This window comes from Triturus cristatus, chromosome 4_1, assembly GCF_964204655.1.
Source record: "Triturus cristatus chromosome 4_1, aTriCri1.1, whole genome shotgun sequence".
Classification (NCBI taxonomy): Eukaryota; Metazoa; Chordata; class Amphibia; order Caudata; family Salamandridae; genus Triturus; species Triturus cristatus.
In genome coordinates, this window is record NC_140585.1 from 1096579790 (window position 1) to 1096603683 (window position 23894).

Sequence of the window (23894 nt, forward strand, 5' to 3'; positions counted from 1 at the left end):
TCTTCATGTTGTTTCGGGGTAAGTAATTCCTCTCTTGGCGTGTACCACGCTATTTTTAGTGCTGTTTTGATTAATTTCTTAGGGTATCCTCGCATACTCAACTTGTTTTTAACGTTTCAGCACTAGAGAAATAATCCTCCTTGTTGGAACAATTTCTCCGGATACGGAGGAATTGCCCATATGCAAGATTTTCCTTTAGTGTGCGTGGATGTCCGCTGGTGAAATGTAACAAGGTGTTCCGGTCAGTGGGCTTAGTATAAAGACTAACCTTCAATTGGCCATTTTGATGTTGTATGAAGACATCTAAAAAATTGATCTTTTCACTATCTTTAGAAACAGTGAATTTAAGTTCCGATGTTCTTACATTAAGCCAATTGCGGAAATCTAACAGTTGGATCTCATTCCCGTCCCAAATCATAAAGATGTCATCAATATAGCGACACCAAAAACATACCCGAGATTTAAAAGGGTTGGTGTCGCTATATATCCATCTTTTTTCAAACTCATCCATGACCAAATTAGCTATCTCAGGCGAGAAGCTACAGCCCATTGCTACTCCCATTATTTGAAGATACAAAGTCTCCTTGAAATTGAAGAAATTGTTCTTTAAACATAATGTCGCTAGCGATATTAGAAAGTCCGTAGGGAAATGGTGTGGCCTTTCTCTTTGGTCCAACTTATGTTTCATAACTGCCAAAGCCTCATCCTGCTGGATATTAGTATACAACGATTCTATATCGAAGGATACTAAAAGTTGTTTATCTGCATTGTATGGGAGGTTTTCTACTTTAGATATAAGATCCATAGTATCTCTCACATACGATTGTGTTTCTTTGACCAACGGAACAAGGAAAGTACCAATGTATTTAGCTAACGGCTCCAATAAGGACCCACAAGCAGACACAATAGGTCTTCCCGGGGGATACTCTGTGTTTTTATGCACTTTTGGCAATACGTATATGCTTGGTGTCTTACATGTATCTGCATTAAGGAAATTAAATTCGTTCTTACATAACCACCCTTGTTTAAATGCTTCCATGGTCACTTCCAGAATTTCTGCTTTCAACTTATGGGTAGGGTTCTCATCTAGAGGTCTGTAATGTGTAGGGTTTGAAAGTTGTCTTAAAACTTCCTGATCATATTTGTCCACATCCCATAAAACAATTCCTCCCCCTTATCTGCCGGCTTAATGACAATAGCCGAATTTTCAGCCAGGGTCTTGAGTGCTAATGTTTCTTGCTTAGTACAATTTTATTTATAAAAAATCTTTTTTATTTGCAAATTATCAAGCACTTTCAAAATTTGCTCTTCAAATAGCAAGATCTCAGGTGGTATTGCTGTACTTTCTGGAATAAAATGTGACTTATTCCTAAGCCCAGTTATATTCATTTGTTCTTTGTAATCTTTATCACGAAAAAAGGCTTTGAATCTAACCTTTCTAAGGAATTGTAGAACTTCTGTTTTGATATCTACTGGATTTTGTAATACAGTAGGTACAAAGGATAAACCTTTATAAAGTACATTCATTTCTGCTTCTGATGGTTTATAATTAGATAAATTGTAAATAGGGATGGGTTCAATTAATCCTACTTCTTCTCTATTACACACATCTATCGTCTGTATATCCTCCTCCGCGTGCGGAAGAGATCGGGGTCTTGGTTCTGATATTGTTCCGGGTTTTGGTATTGGCCCTGTTGTTGATATTGGCCTGGTGGTTGGCTGTAGCCTCTCCATCCTGTACCTCCCCCTCTGCCTCTGTATCTGCCTCTGCCAAAAAAAGGTTGGGCTCTAGGGTACTGGGGATACGGATGGTAACCGCTGTAAGATCCTTCATCAGAATCCAAGGATGTGTCCGAGAAAGTAATAAACCTTCTTCGTGATCGTCCTCTATATTGAAGATTAAGAGAACTAGGGTTATTATTTTGGAAGAAATCTTCTTTTAAGTAAGGTAATCTCGGGTATGTTTTTGGTGTCGCTATATTGATGACATCTTTATGATTTGGGACGGGAATGATATCCAACTGTTAGATTTCCACAATTGGCTTAATGTAAGAACATCGGAACTTAAATTCACTGTTTCTAAAGATAGTGAAAAGATCAATTTTTTAGATGTCTTCATACAACATCAAAATTACCAATTGAAGGTTAGTCTTTATACTAAGCCCACTGACCGGAACACCTTGTTACATTTCACCAGCGGACATCCACGCATACTAAAGGAAAATCTTCCATATGGGCAATTCCTCCGTATCCGGAGAAATTGTTCCAACAAGGAGGATTATTTCTCTAGTGCTGAAATGTTAAAAAACAAGTTGAGTATGCGAGGATACCCTAAGAAATTGATCAAAACAGCACTAAAAAGAGCGTGTTACACGCCAAGAGAGGAATTACTTACCCCGAAACAACATGAAGACAAATCACCTCTTACGTGTGTCCTTACTTATGGGCCTAAAGCCAACAAGATTAAAAAGATCATTCAATCCAATTGGAAGCTTATTGATACTCTAGATATTTCCAAACCATTATTCGTATTTAAGAAAGGCAGAAATATCAGACAACATTTGGTACGTGTACAAAAGAACCACTGACCCCCAAAGAAAAGATCTTAGGGGCCTTTTTAGTTTACCACCTGTGATAGGGCATTATAGATGTCAAAATTGTGTCGCATGTAAAATGACTACAGATTCGAAACAAATAGCCATTAATGGGCACATACATGAGCAGAGAGTCTTTTCAAACTGTAATTCGAGTAACATCATATATTGTGTAAACTGTCCATGCAAGAAGTTTTACACTGGCCAAACGACTCAGATTGTAAAAAAACGGATTTTGCAGCATAAGTCAAGAATTAAATGTGGGATGCAGGGAGCTCCCTTGGTCCAACATTTTCTAAGTCATAATCATTCAGAGAATGATTTACACTGGTCTGTACTGTTGGTACTTCAAGATGCCAACAAAGATACTCTCCAAATGAAACTTAACAGACTAGAAGCAAGGTTAATAGAAAAGTACCATACGGCATCGCAAGGCCTCAATGACAGGGATGAAATGTGGTCGTTACTACAAGAAACTTGATTTTCAAGCATTTTCGAGTTCTATTCTGTTGTTACCTCTGCCATTGAGCTGTTTTATTTACATCTGGCAGCTTGAACCATTATTACTATGAAATAAATGTGTCTGTATCACAATTGTAACCTTAGGGTTGAACGTGTGTTGATAGAATAGGAGATAGTTCGATCCATAATGTTTATGAATCTGATGTGACTTGTGCGGCAACCGCTTAGTAATATTGTACGGAGTGGCAGAATTAATTACTTGACACGAGGTGGCTTTTCTAATTCTTTCTATGGTTTATTTTCTTTTTTCAAACTAAGTTTATGTCTGCATTATTATTGTTGTTGTAGTATTGGTTTAGGCAGTTAGAGGAAGTTAGTCTTTTTTCCCTTTTCATCTGCTGGCACGTTAGATGACGTACGAGTCTGCCATCTTTTTTGGATTTATTTGCTTCCGCGAACTCCGGTCACGTGATTCCTTTACGGAACCGTGTGGAGAGGTGGATTTGATGGCGCCGAGTTTGTAGAGAGTGAAAGGTATGATACCAATAGATGTTTTTAACCTAGACTTCCCTTTGAGAGAGTAATCATTGGTCGGGTTTCCCCAGTATTTATGGGTTTTCCCTCTCTTGTTTCCCTCGTGCTAGAATCTTCGTAAGCAACACACTGCAGCTTGGGGTTGCAATTTACGGGTTCCCCCACAATGTGGCACTTGGTGATTTGGTCCTAATGGTAAGATCGAGGCTACCTCGCGTTATTTGTATGGCCTTCAGATACACATTTTGGTATTCATTTAGTACTTAGTATTTTGAATAGGAATAAAATGATGTGCGTTTGTTTTCTTTTTCTTACATATTGTTTAGATCGCATAGTCCTTTTGATAAGAGACATAAACGCAGGTGAATTTGACGGTCCGACAGGGATTCCTTCCCGAATGGTAATATCAGAGTGCTCCCAATACGGCTCTTAACTAATGAGACTCACCCTTGGAGTAACGTTTATTTTTCTTTTCGTTAGGTATTTCCGAAGTGTGTTATTATCTTTTTAATTTGACTTTTTTATTGTTTTTCACCTTTTCCGTGGTGTATTTCTACACGGGTGTGCAAATCTTGTAGGTGGTGTGGTATTTTTCCCTACACGTTTTTTGGCTTATTATATTTGAATTTCATTGGGACTGCCACTCCAAGAGAGGATTTGTTTATCGCTGATTTCTTTTGTATAATATATATATATAGTTGTACATATTGTAAATAGATTTTTATATTATAGGTGTTTTCCTGGGAGAGATATCTTTATAAACCCTAGTCCTGATGAGTTGGGCTGAAATGCGTCGACTTTTTTTAACACAAAGAGCCCCTCATAAATTGAAACCATCTGTTAAACTGATATACGAAGTACTAGTAAATTGTTTAGAGGTGTACATGTGTTATTGCCTCTTTGTACTGCTGGGTGGGGCTACGTTAAACAAATGGAATGCTCATAGTAAAAAGGAGTAAGCATCCATAGTCATTTTTAGGGGAATAAGGAATGGATGATTTGTTCCTTGTTTATTTGTATTTTGATTTTTTCTTTGTTTCCTTTATTTGATTTGTGTTTATTAAACTATATGTACAATTGAATATTCGACACTTCATGTGTATATTGATAAAAAGATGTGTTAAATGAAGCTGTGTCCAGACAATGATATTAATATATGATTAAATTCTAAAAGTAAGTAATGTAGCTTGAAGGAATAATTTATAGTATCCTTCACATTCTGTGAAAAAAGTATATGATCTGTTCCATCGCATCACTGTGTCTTGGTTATTATTGTATTACCCAGATGCGGTTGGAATATTGGGTGACCCCTGTCTATATACTGCAGTTAACTACAGAAGCACAGAGTCTAATCCACCTCAATGGAAGGAGTTCTGTAAAAATTAAGCAGAATGTAATATCGGACATCTTCCATTGTGGAATCAAGACAACGTTCCACTGTTGCAACCTGGAGTTGATTCCACCTGGTCAAAGGGAGTGCCTTCATCTCCACTCTCAGATGCAGTTCTAACATCATCCATTATGGCATCAAGACACCGTTCCACTGTTGGGACCCAGAGTTGGTTGCAGCTGATCAAAGGGAGTACCTCCATCTCCACTCGCAGATGCAGTTCTAACATCGTCCATTGTGGGATCAAGACACCGTTCCACAGTTCGGACCGAGAGTTGGTTGCACCTGATGGGAGGGGGTACACCGAAATCATCACAGACTTTAACTTCTGAAATCCTCAATCATAGAATCAAGACCCTGTTTCACTGTTCCGACCTGCTTTACCACGGTGTACTCCACCGACTGCAGTCAACCAAGCCCAATAATCTTGTGCAGCAGTTAGCTACGGAAGCACAGAGTCTGATGCACCTCAATGGAGGGAGTTCTCTGAAAACTCAGCAGCAGGTAATATCGGACATCATCCATTATGGGATCAAGACACCGTTCCACTGTTGGGACCCAGAGTTGGTTGCAGCTCATCGAAGGGAGTACCTTCATCTCCACTCTCAGATACAGCTCTAACATCGTCCACTATGGTATCAAAACACCGTTCCACTGTCGGTACCTGTTGGACTACTGTGTTACTATTATACAGAGCACTCCACCCTCCTGGACCTCAGGTTGGGCTCTGTGTGCCTGTGTCGCGGTAGCCAGCGTTAATCTCAGGAGCCTTCCAAGCTCGCAGACCTCGGCCCAGGACCTTGTGGAGAGGTGTGGCTCACTGGTTAGAGGCGGCAGACCCGTAAGCAGAGAATCGGCCAGGGACCAGGGTTCAATTCCCGACGCGGCAGGGTCGTGGACCAGGGTCAAAACAGACTCGATAATTCTCGCCTCGGTACCTACTCTAACCAGGAACACACTCGGCAACTCTGGGCATTAAGCTTGCCTCATCTCTACAACGGCCCCCCACAGACGCCGGGGATGCCTGGTTTCACCTTGGAGATACCCAGAAAGGGACCATCTCACAGGGAAAACCAGGACGGGTTCCCCAGCGGTCTTCAGCGCCAGGATACTCCATGGAGTCACAGTGCGCTTTACAAGTACATTTACATTTACATTTACCTTCCGCCGACACGTGGTTGGCCCTCTTTCACATACAGCGGTGTCAAAAGGTGAACTGTGGGGCATATATGCGTCACAGTGGCCATGACGGTTTCTGAGTACCAGCAGGCTGAGAGAATCATTCACGCACCCACCTTCGCTCACAGAGTCAGCCTCGTGGGGGTGTAAGCTGCACAGACCTGGCAGACACGTTCGCCAATCCGGAAGAGAACCACACCCAAAGAAACATGCCTTTTATTCATATCCCTACGCTAGCCTGCGTACGGCGAGCCAGCCCACTTCCCTAAACATTTGGGGAGGGGGGAGGCACGTACGCGCTACCATTCTGTAATCTTCCCTACTGACTGTACTATCATGGTTGCGTCCAATGTCCACTTCACTCAATAGACCATCAGTGTATATTGACATGTACATGTCTGTGCTCTGCATACTCAAGTCTGTCCAGCACATCCCCTCAAGACTTTGCATTGTATACTTTTATAATGGAGAATTACTTGCCACCTTCGCACATACTTTGCTCTTATCTCTCCCCACATTCTGCATAGTGAGGCGGAGGTGCCATACCATGTTTAGTTTGTATAAATGTCTAGCCACGGTTCCCACAGTATGTAGTGTCATTGAGTCTGCTATGTGCACATGTTGTTTGTCATGTTGTCATGTTGAATGTCATTATATAAGGTAGCGCGTTTATTCAAGAGCAGCAGCTTATTCCATTTACATATCGCTGTCTTAAAGAGCATACAAAAGTTTTTCTCACAGGTGAATAGTGCGACCACAATGGCAGTCATTCATTACTATCCAAGAATGTCCAACTACACCGCGCTTCTAAGCTTACAGCCACCAATCTTGCGTCCTTTCTTAAAAGGACGCCAACTCCCACAATCACACCAACATTCACACAGCTTTCTAACGACAGTTATCTGCTTCTCAATAACATACACTCCTACGGAATATGAGCTGGCATACCGCATGTCCTTACTGTTTCGAACACAGTAACTTCCTGTGGCAATATCTATTCCCACCCACACAAACTAACTCCCAAACTTTAACTTGTCCTTCAATTCCCAGTTTGAAAACACATTTAAAGAAACAAACCAAACTAAAAGCACCTTTGTGCAGATACCACAAACTTCAAATAAAATACACTCCCTTTTAAATAGGAACCGCCAATTAAACTTTGTAAATTGTTACACAATTTTCAAAACATGTCACACTCAAGGTCTGGCACACTTTTTTAACACCGTCTCCTACAGCCTTCTAACACGCTTTCAAACTGTTCTTCTTTTAATACCAGACTACTTTCAGACATTCTTTCGATCATCTTTGGAATAACAGGAACAGTGCCCATAATTCTCACCCTCTTTGCGGCCATCCTACTACTAATTCTACTTCTAAAAATGGCTAAGCTTTCTATTGTAACAACTATGTCCGACAGAATATGCCTCTACACCAAGCTACATCAATACTGTAAAAAAATGGAAAAACTTTTCGGCTGCCTGCCTCTATCTATTATTGGAGCTAGCTACAACATAACATGTATCTACACTTATGCAATATGCGTACAACCATTGTTTGATTGCATAACTTGCCCATTATCTGGCGAATGGATGTATGCCTTTCCAACATCTCAACAATCGCTCCAGATATCCAGCAGGTAATGGAGCATCTTGAAAACCATGAACATGATTGTTCTGGCAGCGGAGCAATGGCGAATGCAATGCAAAAAGGAATCACAGCGCAATGGGATTCCTGCGCAGCCACGAAAGATCTCCTGCTACGTGCGACCTTTCACAACATCGCAGATTGCCTGCCCATTCAAATTACCGCTCCAACATTCGAGGAACATTACTGCCCCTTCGAGGATATGAATTGGATCGCTTTGCTTTTCTCACACGATGGCAACAATAGCCTCTTGGAACATTACGCATCTCAAGCAGCTGAAGAACTTCTGGACTGGAATCTCCAAGACTTGTAAGAAACTCACATTATTCTTGAATGGATTTTTTCCATCTTTTTTGACTTTTTCCTTTACATTTTCTATAATCTTACTACTTTGATATAATAACTTTCAAAGTATACTCAGACATTTGAACTCTATCCTCATTATTCCCCCTTACGTCTCCAGTCTAACCAGGAATCGGTGATGTATGGCCTATGCAAATACGCTATTTACTTCCAAAATTAACCTAAACCCGACGCCCATTTAGAAACCACGTCTATTCTTTGTGCACACACCTCTCTGCCTGCCTGTTATTCACAAAGCCCTTTCAAACAATTTTACTCAAAGTCAGCCTCTGCTCAGAACCTCACGATAAAAATGTAAAAGGACGACTTTGTTTAGGAACTGGTTGGCACAGTGTGGTAATCGTAAACTACCTTTATTTTCATTATACAATGTATTTATTCATGTCTAATAGCTATTCTGTAGGTTACATAGAACTGTAACATATAAGGTGCAATTCACTGATGCAGGAGCTTCGATTTGACTACAGAAGAAGCAATTAGAGTTTGTCTTAGCTCGATGCCTTAGCTCTCTACAAAAGAATGTTTTTTTGAAACAGCTGAAGACAATAATGTAAGGTTTAACTACAAAGGTACCGAATGTGCTTCTCAGAAGCGAAATGTTTGTATTCATCCTCAAAGTACCAATGTGCATAGAACTAGTACCAATTCTGACATGCACCACATTGAATCTACTGTACAACAGATTGCTAACTATTCTACTGTTGTTAATTTTCTGTTACAAAAAAGCACTGCCAAGGTACACAAAAAGTTTGATGACTACATTTTGCAATTTCGTTTTTCTTTCTTTCTTTTCGTAAACGATACATGTGGTAATCGTATCCTACCTTTATTTTCTTTATACAATGTAGAGTCATTCAAGTGTAATAGCTATTGTTTATTTCACATGCAACTGTAACATGTAATATACAATTCACCGATGCCGGAGCATACATTTGAATACAGCAGAAGTGGTTCAACTTTGCATCAGCTGGATACCCTAGATCTTGCACCAGTGGGTCCATTTATGGCACTTAAATAAAGACACTTTCTATATAATTTTCAAACTCCATCCCTTTATTACACACAACCACTTTCTTAGACACAACTCATTTTACCATTTTCCTTCTCTGGCATTGCAACATTCTGCATTATATTCTTCACGATTATTCCTTTATTCCTACTTCCTAAAACACTATATTCAACTCTTTAGACCAATAGGGATGAGTAGTTCGTTTCACACTCCCTGTATAGAATAAACGCACACTAACACTACTTACACAGGTATGCTACAGCGGGCAGTATCCTACAGCGCCCACAGCACATCACGTCACAGCAATAAACTCACAACTTACACTCACAGTTTCATCCCTGAGTCTTCATACCGATACCACCAAGTAATTTGCTTCCCACTCCCGCTATACTCTAAACGCATACTAACACCACCTGCACAGATATGCTACAGTGCCCACTATGCTACAGCGCCCACATCACTTTACAGCACTCAGCTCGCAGTTTAGATGCACGGTTTCATCCCAGAGTGTACTGGCACCTCAACTCAGCACCATCTCACAGTGGGCAAAACAGCACTTTCACACCAGTATGGATAAATAATTTTCTTCACACTCCCTCTATAGCACACCCTACCCACCCTACAAACCTCACAGCGCTCCTACCCTCCTCTTTACCACTTTTTTCTCCCTTTTTTCCCCCTACTCGCTTCAACGGAATCACAAAATGGCGTCCCACACTTCCTAGTTGCAACCGCTCGCAGCCAATCACAAGCAAGCTCGTGCTCATAACGCCTCAGCCAATCAGATGGCAGAATTCCCAAATATCAATATCTGTAAATTTCTATATTTCTCAAAAACACGTTTTGGGCCCCCCCTTTTTTCTCGGTCCCCCCTTCATGAATCACCTCCAAACTTTCAACATAGGAGCTGATCTCAACAAAGAATTAGTTTTGAAACTTTCACGAAGATTCGTCAATCAGCGCCAAAGTTATTGGGAATAGAATGCTGCCATTTTCCTATAGTAACTAGGTCCTAACTATAACTACTTACTGGCGACCGCCAGTAGGTTATATATATATATATATATATATATATATATATATATATATATATTCACTTAAAAAACCATAGGTTTCACACATGTTATAGTTAGCTGGACATTTCACTCGTAAAAAACCAATGAAATTCCCCCGTTATAGTTAGTTCAGATAACTATAACTCGCGCGCCCGCAATCCACTGCTCATGACGTCACATATTACATCACTCATGACATGGTCAGTGGCATCACTCATGACATCATCCTTATGATAGAGTGGCGGTCGCGCGAGTTATAGCTATCTGAACTAACTATAACGGGGGAATTTCATTGGTTTTTTACGAGTGAAATGTCCAGCTAACTATAACATGTGTGAAACCTATGGTTTTTTAAGTGAATTTGCAAGGTTTTTTAAATGCCAATTCCTAACTATAACGTGTGTGAAACCTATGGTTTTTTTAAGTGAATTTGTATGGTTTTTTAAATGCTAAGTTATGTATGTATTATTATACTTTTTATATATTTATTTTACAATAAACTACCTATGTATATAGTTAAAGATTGACTGTATCCTGTAATATGGAATGGCTCGTTTAAAAAGTTTGTTTTAAATGTTTTCCACTGTGCGCGCACCGTGTGCGCACCCCGCGATTTTTTAAAAAAAAATGTAAAAAAAAAATTCAGCCTTCGGGGTCCTTCAGGGACCCCCTGACAAAGGCTAGGGGGTCAGAAACTCTCTACCCTGCCCCCTTTTCACGTTCGCCACCGTCCTTTTTCCCTGTCGCACACAAAACAAACAAAATGGCGGCTGACACTTCCTGGTTTCGACCGATTCGAACGTTGACTGACATGTAACCACCAATCAGAATTACGCTCGCGCACGTTAGTGTGCGCGCACCATGCACGCACGGTGCACGCACGGTGCACGCTTATAGATATATATGTACTTTTAACTGCAATTTTCTCAGGAACTACTGAACAGATTGACTCCATATATGCAAAAGGCACAAGCCTGACCTGAGGACTACCTCTTTGCCAAATTTCAAGTAATTCTGTTCAGCCGTTCGGGCTGTACCTTCGACTAAAGGTCCTATGGGAAAATGCATAGGGAAAACGCGTTTTGGGACCCCCCTTTTTTCTCGGCCCCCGCTTGACGAATCACCCCGAGACTTTCAGGGTAGGAGCTGAGCAGAGCGCCCCATTAGTTTTGAAAAATTCGTGAGGATTCGTCAACCGGCGCCAAAGTTATTCAAAATAGAATTTTGAGATTTCCTATGGAAACTCGGTCCTAACTATAACTATCTACTGGCGACTGCCAGTAGATAATATATATATATATATATATATATATATATATATATATATATACAACACACATACACATATATAAACATACATGTAAATGTATGCATACATATGCATAAAATGTAAACGTATGTATGTTCATCAGAGAAAAGCACACTTGTGGACGGTGGGTAGTGCTATAATAACCTTACATGCAATATTAATCCAAAGACCAAAGATTTGAACATAAAACAGTCCATAGAATACTTGTAGTATTAACAAGCAAAGTAGTAAAAACCATTATGCATAGATACATTTAAGAGACATAGACTGCAACCAATCCTCTCCTGAAAGAGGCTTACCTTAAGAAAATAGGTTCCTTAACACTGTCTGTCCCACAGATGCGTCAGCACATTGTGATGACTCCAGGCAGTAATGTTGCGAAAACGTATGTGTCGTCTTCCACGTAGCAGCTCTGCAGATTTTTTCAAGTGGCACTCCGGCAAATAGAGCAGTAGATGCTGAAACTGCTCTAATGGAGTGCGCTCTCACAGTTCTTGATAATGGCTTGCTAGCCTTGTCATGACAAAATTGAATTGCGCTCGCTATCCACCTGGATATAGTAGCTTTAGAGACTGCAGTGTCTTGACAGCCTTTTCCATAAGCTATGAATAGCTGATTTGATTTCCTTATGTCTTTAGTTCTTTGCAAATAAAATTTAAGGCATCTCTTGAGGTCTAGAGTGTGTAGTACTCTTTCCGCAGGCGTGGAGGGGTTAGGGAAGAATGTCCCCAGGATGACTGGCTCATTCAAATGGAACTTTAGGGATGAACTTGGGGTTCGTCCTCAGAAGGACCATTTGATCAGTGAAGCGCAAGAACAGATGGGATATGGTGAAGACTTGTATTTCACTAACACTTCTTGTCGAAGTAAGTGCTAGAAGAAGTGCGACTTTCCAGGTCTAGTACTTCAATTCTGCCTTGTAAATGGGCTTGAATGGTGGTTTTAGCAACACCACATTAAGCTGCCATTCCAAAGGTGGAGCTTTGATGGGTGGAAAAGCTCTAAACAGTCCTTTCATAAATTTCTTTATGACTCTTGATGATCATAAAGGTGGAGCATGAGGCAATCGTCTGTATCTTGATATAGCTAATTGCCTGAAACCAGTTGAGGCAATGTCCATAGCGATGTCAATTATTAGAAGAAGCAGATTGATTCTTTTTAAGCCATATTAGAAGTCTTCCTTCTCTATCCCTCAAGGTGTGACAAATCTTGCATTGTTTTGTCTCATGGCTGGGATAGAGACAATAAAGACAATCCTTGTGGGCATCCTCCACATGTAACCTCTTCTTCCCACAGGATTTACAGGCTCTAAATAATCCTTTTTTATCCGACATTCTTCTTAAAGAAATCTAAAAGAGACTTATCTGAGAAACTGAAGAAAACTGAGCAGAGCTCAGGGAGACTCCTTTACACAACGAAGTGCGGTGAAAATCTGAGGGACTCAGCCTCTCTTGGGAAGGTTCTAGAGGGTGCTGGGTGCTGATTGGCTGAGTTTTCAGTTTGGTCCTTTTTTTTAAAGGAGACTAATTGGCTATAGAGTATATGGTTGCTACCATAATAGCCTATAGAAAGGTACTATTTACTACTTACTACTTTGTTATTTACGTACCGTGGGACTCCCACTATGACGATGGGGAACGATTCAGGCATGTGAATCTATGAAAGATACCCCAATACTGGATAATACAACTATGATCGTCAATATATATTGAGTTCCTTTACTATGCTTGGCTAGATTTTTAAGACTATTTATGTCCGCTTACCATTGATAATCTATTTGCGCATTAACAAGGGTGGATCCCCTCTTAAAACACCATCTTGTTGGTTTGTGAAGTGAATACGTCTCTTTGCCAGATAACCAGGTCTTCAACCTGGCTCTGTTTATTGGTTCCTTTTCAACTACAGCCCTTCTAAGCAGAGCTTCAGGACTTCCAAAACTTCCGACCCCTCTTGTATCGTAATAAAGTTCTTTAACACACCCCGACATGTTATCATCCCATGTAGCCAGTGAAATGAAATACGCATGTTTTGTGTAAGGACATTTTATTAAAAATTAAACATTTTAGCAAAACACAAGCACAGCACCCTTTACAATGTCATGGTCAGTGTCTTGTCATTGTTGAGCAGTTTGCTATCTTTTCATTATGTATACATAACACGACACACTCTACATACATTACTAGTGATAGGGTAGCTCATCTGGTTCAACATCACAAGTTTTGGTATTTTTACAGATATGCATTTAATGGCTCTAAACCGGACTTCCCGCTCAACCGTGCTATAACTTTATACAGGATACTGACGGCATTCAAAAGTGTAAGCTGGTCATCGGCGATAGTCTTAAATCACGAGTAAGGCATTTGCACACATTCCAGTTTTGATCGGTTGTAGGTAACCAAGTGTCGATATACCATCTGGCTATACACTCAGGACTGCTGCACTGCATCACCATGGTCAGCTCACAAATCTTTAGAGAACACAGAGTTACAGGGTGTATTTCAACTATTCTTTCTTTAAGCAACACATATACCAATCCGGCAATACATATGTACCCTGGGTGTAACTTGTGTCACAACATTCTGACGCTCGTCCTAAAAGTGAGTAAGTATGTAACGTTAAATAACGCATTGATGAACCGCAACCTAAGGACTCAGCATTCTTCTATCAAAATGCATACACAACCATTGCATATGCCCAAGTTTAGAGCTTGTCTCGCTGGAGTATCGGATCTCTTTGAGCATTGCTGACAAGACCTTCATCATATCAGGGTGGACATAATTCTTTTCCTCAGACAACCATACAGCAACCGTAATAGGTTATATACTTTTTCTAGGGTCTAACAAACTACATATATGACAGATTGTTCTTGATGTGTATGAGTCGTATAAACACTCACGAGCCTCCTGCTGCAGATCATTAATTCTATGACCATAACAAAGGTTATAATAGTCACATTTGACACAGGTGTTGGCAACAGTCACAGCAAAACCTTTAACAGGCCATATGGCATTGTAGGGGATGCCAGAGATTTTCTTTTCAAAATCTGCGCTATTGTAGGTACAAACACAATTCTTACAAGGCTCTTTGCTTTGTGGAACTTTCAGTCTGTTTTGAACAGCATCAACAGCAGAAATGTACATCATTAACTTTTGAAGGCTGCCCCTCTACCACATCTTTTTGCTGAAAATTGACCTTTTTTTAGCACATTGACTAGCTGTGAATTTTGGGCCCTAGCTAAGCCAGCACCTAAGGAAAACTAGCAAACTTGTAACTTTTCGAAATCTGAAAACCCAGCGGATTTCAGGATGGGGTGACTTGTGTGGCTCTCACCAGGTACTGTTACCCAGAATCCCTTGCAAAACTCAAACTTTGTCCAAAAAAACAATTTTCCTCATATTTCTGTGATCGAAAGTTCTGAAATCTGTGGGGAGCCACAAACTTCCACCCATCAAGCATTTCCCCATGTCTCCTGATAAAAATGGTACCCCACTTGTGTGGGAAGGCCTAGTGCCCGCAACAGAAAACGGCCCAATATGCAATGTGGACACATCACATTATTCCACAGAAAACCAACCCTTTTTTTGCAAACTGCCTAGCTAGGAATTTTGGGCCCTAGCTCAGCCGAAATCTAGGGAAACTTGGCAAACCTGTGTATTTTTGAAAACTAGACACCCAGGGGAATCCAGGATGGGGTGACTTGTGTGGCTCTCACTAGGTTCTGCTACCCACAATCCCTTGCAAACCTCAAACTTTGTAAAAAAAAAACCCGCATTTTCCTCACATTTCTGTGATGGAAAGTTCTGGAATCTATGGGGAGCCGCAAATTTCCACGCACCCAGCACTCCCCTAAGTCTGCTGATAAAAATGGTACCTCACTTCAGTGGGTAGGCCTAGTGCCTGCAACAGGAAATGGTCCAAAACTAATTGTGGAGCCATCAAAATTATTTTTCACAAAACAACTTTGGTCTGCAAGGGAGTCAAAAGCGCTTTTAGTCCCGGGCTCGACAGACACTTGTGTGGGTGGACCAAGTACCTGTGACAGGTAAGGTGCCAAAATGTATTGTGGAGACATCAACATTTTGTATCACAAATTTACATGGTTTTTCAAGGCGGGCAACTGCGCTTTTGGTCCCCGGCTAGGCAGCCATCTAGGGAAACCTACCAAAACCAGACATTTCTCAAAACTAGAACCCAGGGAGTCCAAGAAGGTGTGACTTGTGTGGATCCCCCTACATTTTCCTTCCCAGAATCCTCTGCAAACCTCAAATTTAGCTAAAAAACTAATATTTATTTTTAAACAAATATTTTCCTTCCGTTCCTGTCTGGGATCAGAGAGCTAGCAAACATTTCCTACCACCCAGTGTTCCCCCTGGTCTCCCAATAAAACTTATACCTTACTTGTTAGGGTGACCAATGCAGAATCGCCTAGAAAAGCATATAAAAAAAAGAATATAGCGCTTAGAGCTCGCTGTGTTATTCCCTCAATCTCTATGTTTGTGGCCCCTACCAGTCGCAGGCACTTGGCCCACCCACACAAGTTAGATATCATTTTACTCGGGAGACCTAGGTGAACACTGGGTGATATCAAATTTGTGCTGGTGTGGTGATGAAGGACAGAAATGTGGGGAAAATGTGATTTCTTTTAGCTAAATTTGTGGTTTGCAGGTGATTTTTGGTAAGAGAATGTTGGGGGATCCACGCAAACCATACCTCCCTGAACTCCCCTGAGTGCCTTATTTTCAGACATGTCTGGGTTTGGTAGGTTTCCCTAAATGGTTGCCGAGCCTGGGACCTCAAACGCAGGTGACCTCCTTCCAAAACCAGGTCGTTTTATGATCGATAATTTGAATGCCTGCCCAATACATTTTGGGCCTTTCCCTGTCGCGGATACTTGGCCCACCCTCACAAGAAAGGTACCATTTTTATCGGGAGACCTGGGGAACTCTAGTTGGTAGAAAATACGTGTCACCCCATTGCTCCAACAAATTTCCCACACATAGAAACGTGAGGAAAACGTGATTTTATTAGCCACATTTGAGGTTTGCAGGTGATTTTGGGTAAGAAAACTTTGGGGAAGCCATGCAAACTGTGCCTTTCTGAACTACCCTGGGTGTCTAGTTTTCAGAAATGACTGGGTTTGGTAGGTTTTTCCAAATGGCCGCTGAGCCTGGGACCAAAAACACAGGTGACCCCCTTGCAAAACCAGGTCGTTTTGTGATCGATAATTTTGATGCCTTCACAATATATTTTGGGCCCTTCCCTGTCGTGGGTACTTGGCCACCCACACAAGTGAGGCATCATTTTATCGGGAGACCAGGGGGAACACTGGGTGGGGGATCCACGCAATACCTCCCTGAACTCCCTGGGTGCCTAGTTTTCAGAAATGTATGGGTTTGGTAGGTTCCCCTATATGGCTGCCGAGCCTGCGGACGAAAAACGCAAGTGCTTCCTATGCAAAAACAGGTTGTTGCGTCATAAATAGCGGGCACCTGGGTTTTTGGTCTGGGGCTCAGCGGCCATCTAGGGCAACCCACCAAACTCAGACATTTCTGAAAATTAGATACCCAGGGGAGTCCAAGGATGTGGGGCTTGTGTATATGTCCCAGCGTTTTCATACCCAGTATTCCCTGCAAACCTTAAATTTAGCTAAAAGTTCACATTTTCCTCACATTTCTGTGTGTCAAGTTTGTGCGATCACTGCGCCCGCACAAATTTCTCACCACCCACCTTCTCAATAAAAATGATACCTCATTTGTGTGATTGCCCATAGCAGTGTCAGCCTAAAAACATATGAAAACAACTGTTCTTTTGGTCCCACGTTGGTTCTCTCTCAGTTTTCCAGTTTTTAGGTTCTCTGCTTTGAGCATTCACACAAGTAAAGTGAAAACGCTTGGTGGGGGGAAATTTGTGCCAGTACAGTGATCCGACAAATTTTCCACACAAAAATGTGAGGAAACTATGAATGGTTAGCTAAATTTAAGGTTTGCAGGGGTTCTGGGTAATAAAAGGCTGTAGGATCCATGCAAGCCACACCACCAGTCAAGCGCCATCAATGCACACCATCAGCCAAGTGATAGTCCACTCACACCACCAGACATGTGCCATCAATGCAGACAGCTAGCCATGTGACAGTCCACACATACTGCCAGCCAAGCGCTGGTCCACACACACTGCCAATTAAGCACAAGTCCACACACACCACCAGCAAAATCCAGGTTCACACACAGCCAGCCAAACACCAGTTAACACGGACCGTCAGCCGAACTCCAGTTCACACAGACACAGAAACCTTTGCTAGGGTCTAGTGGTTTTCTGCTCCCCTTGGGAGCAGATGTGCCTAAAAATATCGCTGATCTTCCCCCAAGGGGGCAGAAGCAGCCAAACTGTGATCACAAAAAAAGGGGGAGCAATCCTTGCCTAAGGGGCCATTCCCTGACATGCTCATAAACATATCTCTGGTGACTAGTGGGCTTTCTGCCCCCCCTAGGGGGCAGAAAGACTGTGGCTATTTTTATTTGGGGGTGGGGGCATTGGCATTGCCCAATATTGGCAGCCCCCACCCCTATTTTAGGAAGAAATAAATCCCTGGTCTCTAGTGGGATTTCTGCCCCACACCCCGGGAGCCAGATTGGGGATCATAGCACTCATCTGCCCCATGGGGGCAGAAAGACTGTCCCTTTTGTTTTGGGGAGGGGGCATTGATATGTCCATTGTGAGTAGCCCCCACCCCTTTTGTTATAAAAAAAAAAACTATTATCCCTGTTTCCTAGTGGGCTTTCTGCCCCCTCTTGGGGGCAGGTCGGGGGCTATTGCCACCATCTGCACCAATGGGGGGCAGAAAGACTGTGGCAATTTTTGGGGAGGGGTGGGGGCATTATAGTGCCCATTTAGGGCAGCCCCCACCCCTAAGTATTACTTGCCCCCATTTGCCTCCCAGGGGGGTCAGAAAGACTGGCTATGCCCAAATTATTATGGGGGAGCAAAAGCCCTCCTTTAAGGGGCTGCTCCCCCCTCCCTGGTGTCTAGTGGGTGGATCCCTCCTTGGAGATTGCCCTCCGACGGTGATCCCCAAACAGGGATCCACTACGGAGGGGTACCATTTGTAAGGGGAGATTCTCCCCTTTCCTATGGTACATCTCCCATTTGATTCGGTGCTCGGAGATCAGATAGCCTCACGAGCACCGAAGCACAGAAACTGAAACGGGCCGATCAGCTCATTTCAGTTTCAATGTAATGACGTCAGTGTGGATTGTCAAAACATTGAAAAAAACAAATGCTTTGGGAGGTTGGGGAAGCTCTTCTCCACCTCCCAAGACAAAAAGAAAGGAAACCCCAATGCTGTTTTCAGCAGAGGGATTATGCGTTGGTGTCCCTTAGACGTAACTGTTACGTCCATGGCACACCAGCGCTGCAGCCATGGACATAACTGTTACGTCTATGGCACCGAAAGGGTTAATCGGAGATATCAATTGAGGCAGCTCCTGATGGGTGAGCACTTCCATCCAACAACAGAGATCCTCATGAAAGCCTGTGACTCCAAGACCACCCTCTTTAGGGGAACTCTGCTGAGCGTTCTCATCCACTACCGATGGTGTCAGGCTACGATAAAATCTATTGATAGTGCCCTGGCCGCCAGCAAGGTGTCCTTTTGATGAGGGGCTGTATCTCTTCATGTTGGCAGAGCGATCTCAATCTTTTGGATGACTCTTGATTGTTGCATAGACCTACTAGGAGCTCCTTATATGATTTCCAATCACCCCAAAAAGAGGCATACACCTCTACATCACAGAAGGCCACCTGATCTCCAAGGGTTCTGGTTAACTGACGGCTGCCGCATAGCCCCAACCCCTAGACACATGCCCCACTCATGTGACTAACACATGACCAGGTGATGTCACAACACACCTGATGCCAACCCCAGGGCACATGAGACCACACCTACACCTATGTCAGTTCCGGGGAGGGAACCTCAGAGGACTGGAAGTCCCGTTCAATCATGATGCCACCTCTGTGGCAAGACAACTGTCACATTTTACTTGACGAGCAAAGGTATCAGTCACATCCCGTGCAGGTAAAAGGAGTGGGGCAGGGAGGGGGGGAGTTGACATACGACAATGAAGGAAACAAATAAAAAACAAAACATGGTTTTCTATTTCATTTATTTAAGTTTCCCTCGTTGTCATATGTCGATTCCCCCTGCCCCCGCTCTTACCTGCACAGGGCACACCTGAAAGTTATCTGAGTATTCTACTACTGCCTAAATTGCACAGGGTGGGACATTAACATGATGCCCTATGTTCAAAATAGCAGATGAAATGTGACCTTTTGCACATTCTCTGGGACAGCATCTCCTTACAGCAAATAACTCTGGTATCCAGCATATCTTCTAAGCACCTAGAAGCTTTACAGTTCATTTCAATGCATCTAGCAGGCCCCTTACAATTTACAACTAGCCACAGCAAAGGAACTGTGCAATGTATTGGGCCTAAACACAAATGTGTTGGCTTCTGAAAGGGCACAGAGATGGCTTATCTCATCATACAAAGGTCTCAGGCCTTTCTATGTCAAATAGTATCCAGCAGCATTTAAAGTTTACTTAAGGAGCAGGTGGCTTGACTAGCACCCTGGTACATGAAAACAGATTTGAGATGCAAGGGCGTTATACTGATGAGGTGTAGGACTGCATCCTTTCTTTTCTCAAAAACCTTTCACTTAAGAGGTGGATGGAAGAGAGGCAGAATAGAATAACAGTTCCTTCTTAGTCAATTGCTTTTACAGAGATGAGCTAGTTGTAGGGTGATGCATTGGTTTGTAGTCTTCAGGCTTGATTTACCATTTTGTTGTGAAATAAATATTTATGCTGCTACTTTGGTCCTACATTAAAAATGTTTCAAGGCTGATATGGACAGTACATAACATTTGCTCCAAAGCAAATCAATTATATCCCTTTAGGACTCAGCCTCTTGCCTGTAAAATAAGACAGTATAAATTAGTGGAAACTGGATTTAGAGGTGTACTACACTGGCACTATGGATGCGACGATGGTTATGGGTTACACATTTACTTGTAATTCTTTCTATGGTTACTCGAACTGCAGTTACCTGCACTGGGTTTATTTGACACCTCTATGAGTGCTCATGGATATCTATCATCTTGAGGAAATGCACCGGCTGAGTCTGGACTAACCTTATTTTTATTAAAATGGTTCTTGTACGCAAGTTGGTCATGTAGTTTGCAGCCCAGACTATAGGGAGCAGACTTCAATAGAAACATCTGAATTTTGGATAACTAAGGCATTTGCAATTTCATACATTTCCCTGTGTAATATCGGTTTTGAATTTTTTGAAAAGGGTACCTAAAGAGATTGTCCAACCTGGTTGGAATGCATTTGCCCATTGCAAAACAATCCTGATAATCTGTACACTGAAAAAGTGACCATGATCAAGTGATTAACATTCTCTGCTGCCAAACGTGAGGAGTGTGAAGGGGCACCTATGGTCGATGCTTCCCAAACAACAGTGAAAATATTTTTAAGTTCCATATCTCTTGGACGTGGGCATTTACTGGTATGGGAAATTATATTTTGTCTCACAGTACCTGGGAGCTATGTTATAATTAGATCACTCATTAGAGACATACAGGTCTTATCTTAAAGTTTGCCTGCCATGACATACCATAGGGCTGTCTTGTGGATAGCGTTGAGGACTTTACTTAGTTTACTTGTTGTTCATATGTGGATTAGATGTGGTCTTTTGCTGAGCTAGATCTCAGTCTTGGAACTGGGACCATGAAGCTTACACAATGAAGCTTCATTCGAAGCTCCGTGTCCCAAGTGAGGGTGAAAGGAAGTCTTGGAGATAAAACGATCTAAAGCTTGAATCTTAATGACAACTAACATAGGCAGAATCAATAACTTTCAAAAATGATGCGGGTTACTGAAAAAAAAAGCCAGACTCTCATGGAAGAATGCAAATGAAGATTGCCAACGTTCACTAAAAAAGTTACCCACGTGAAACAGTATCGACATGTCACTGAGCTATGAAAGCCACACAACCAACACTAATGCTTTTTATCCATATGTTAATACAAAATCACATTGCATTGCAGAAACAGAAACATTTAAATCATCCAGAGAGAACAGTGAAACAGCAATGAGCAACATAATTATTTGTTTGCAAACCTACTCTCCAAACGTTTATATTACCAGATCCTCGTACTTACCATTTGAAGCTGTGAAATCAATGGCTACTGTGAAGTTGATCTGCGTTCTGTTGAGAATCAAAAAAGCAGAAGGATTTTAATTAAATGCTCGGCTACTCTGTGGCTCACAGAATCAAGGAACAACAGAATAGCACCTTTGAAGCCAGGGTTCAACATCAGCCTTGGTAGTGACTGCCTACTAGCATATCACACATTTAAATGGTGTCATTATGCTCCCCTTCTTTATTTGTGTATAAAAAACAATATTCATTTTTACAGTGACAAATTAGAAACATCAATTGTACTGCCCCAACCTTCACTGACCTCTTTAATAAAAAGAAATGCAGCAACATAACCCTTACAGTATGTAATATGCTGCTAAATACCACATCGGGGTAAAATAGCACTACCTGTGTCATTTATGAGATATTGGAATGTTTTTTTTTTAAAAGGCACCTATAAATTTACAGCCTCGGAGTGCACAAACCCATCTCAAATAACAGGCAGTAATAGTTCACAAAACAGTTTACAGGGGCAACAAGATTTGATGGGACATTGGGACAAGCAATCCTCCTTCAAATACAGAAACACGAGATTTCTTGAAAACGTATTCACATCTTAAACAAAGAAACCTTGCAAACCGATCCATTTCGTAATCAAGAGCTATCACAAGATTTTTTTCAATCATTGTCGGTGACAGGCAAAGGAAAAACAATATTTTTCATCGCATTTTACGGTGCGTTCTTAGAATTTGCACTAAATACTGTCAATATTTAAATAAAGGACATTTTAAAACACGTATAAGCAAGCTCATAATTTCTGTGGATCACTATGCTCCAGCTTAAAATATATCAGAGCAGCAGCTAAGCACAACCTGGTCATCTGTTTGCATTTTCAAGCTAGTGCGCATTTGTTTTTTATTTTCTTAAACAAAAGGTAAATTAATACACGTTTCTAACATGTTAGAATAGTAAATGAAAAATGGGCACGAAAGGTCATGAAGCATACATGCCCATGAGTCATGGTTGGGCATCCACACTCATCTTAGAATGCATTTTATTTAATAGAAACAACTTAAACATAGCCAGGCACACCCGTACATGCATTCTGGTGCATGTGTTTATATGCAATAGCCAAAAAGCATTGGCAAAGCCAATAGCTCTGCCTTTTAGAGCCATAACCTATTGGCTTTGACAAAGGCTGTTGTTCAAAAATTTATAATATTGCAAGAATATGCCACAAAAATATAGGGAAAGAAAACATGCCACTGCTTAAACATGGCAGCCATATACTGGCAACAAAAAATGCAATTAAAAGACAAATAAATAACCATCACATATAATTTTGATAAGAAAATGAGTTGCTTACCTGTAGTTGTATTGCTCCAGTATTGATATCTTTCATAGGTTCACATGCTTGAATCTTTCCCCATCGCCGAAGTGGAAGTTCCACGGTACCATAACAAAACAGTATGTATCATTATCATAGGCTATAATGGCAATGAATAATCACTTTATAAACCTATCTATGTCCTTTTAAAAAAGGACCAAACTCCACCCAATCAGGCGATAGCAACCACTATAATACTTGTAAAAGAGGCTCAATCCCTCAGATTTTCAAAACACAAGTGGGAAAAATAATAACTAGCTATAAGGGGAGCCTCTCGGGAGGAGGGTGGGTCGCAAGTGAATCTATGAAAGATACCAATACTAGAAACCAACAGTTACAAGTAAGTAACTCTATTTCTTCTCCAGTATCGGACCGCACATAGATTCACATGCTTAAATCACAATAGCAAGTAGTTACTGTATTAGTATAGTTAACAGCATTAGCACAAATAGCGAATGGTGGGTAGAAATATATGCATAACTGTAGTAATTACATAAATCCAAAAGTGTAATTCAGATTTGTTTATCCTGAATTGGTATCCTCAGCACAGCAGTCCAGCTCACAGCGCTGCCTAACAGTAATGAGTCATACATAGAACTCTATGAATAAAGAATGTAAATCCTGTCTGGAAATTCCAGCTCACATGCTAGCTAATATGAAAGGCCCTATTTAAATTCACTTAACTCTACATATCTCCCCCCTTATAAAACATGAAAAGAAATTGTACAATGAAATAAGATAAACGAGAAAAAGATTTGAAGAATAT

General features: G+C 41.4%; 1 protein-coding gene across 3 annotated transcripts in view; it reads right to left on the bottom strand.

Moving 5' to 3' along the window:
* CPNE8 (copine 8) overlaps window positions 1-23894 on the bottom strand; it is a 961735-nt gene that overhangs the window by 211101 nt on the left and 726740 nt on the right. For all 3 annotated transcript variants that reach the window (XM_085654090.1, XM_085654092.1, XM_085654091.1), the window contains one exon: window positions 21761-21807. In XM_085654090.1, coding sequence (XP_085510216.1) covers window positions 21761-21807 — 47 coding nt within the window. The remainder of the gene's footprint in view (window positions 1-21760; window positions 21808-23894) is intronic.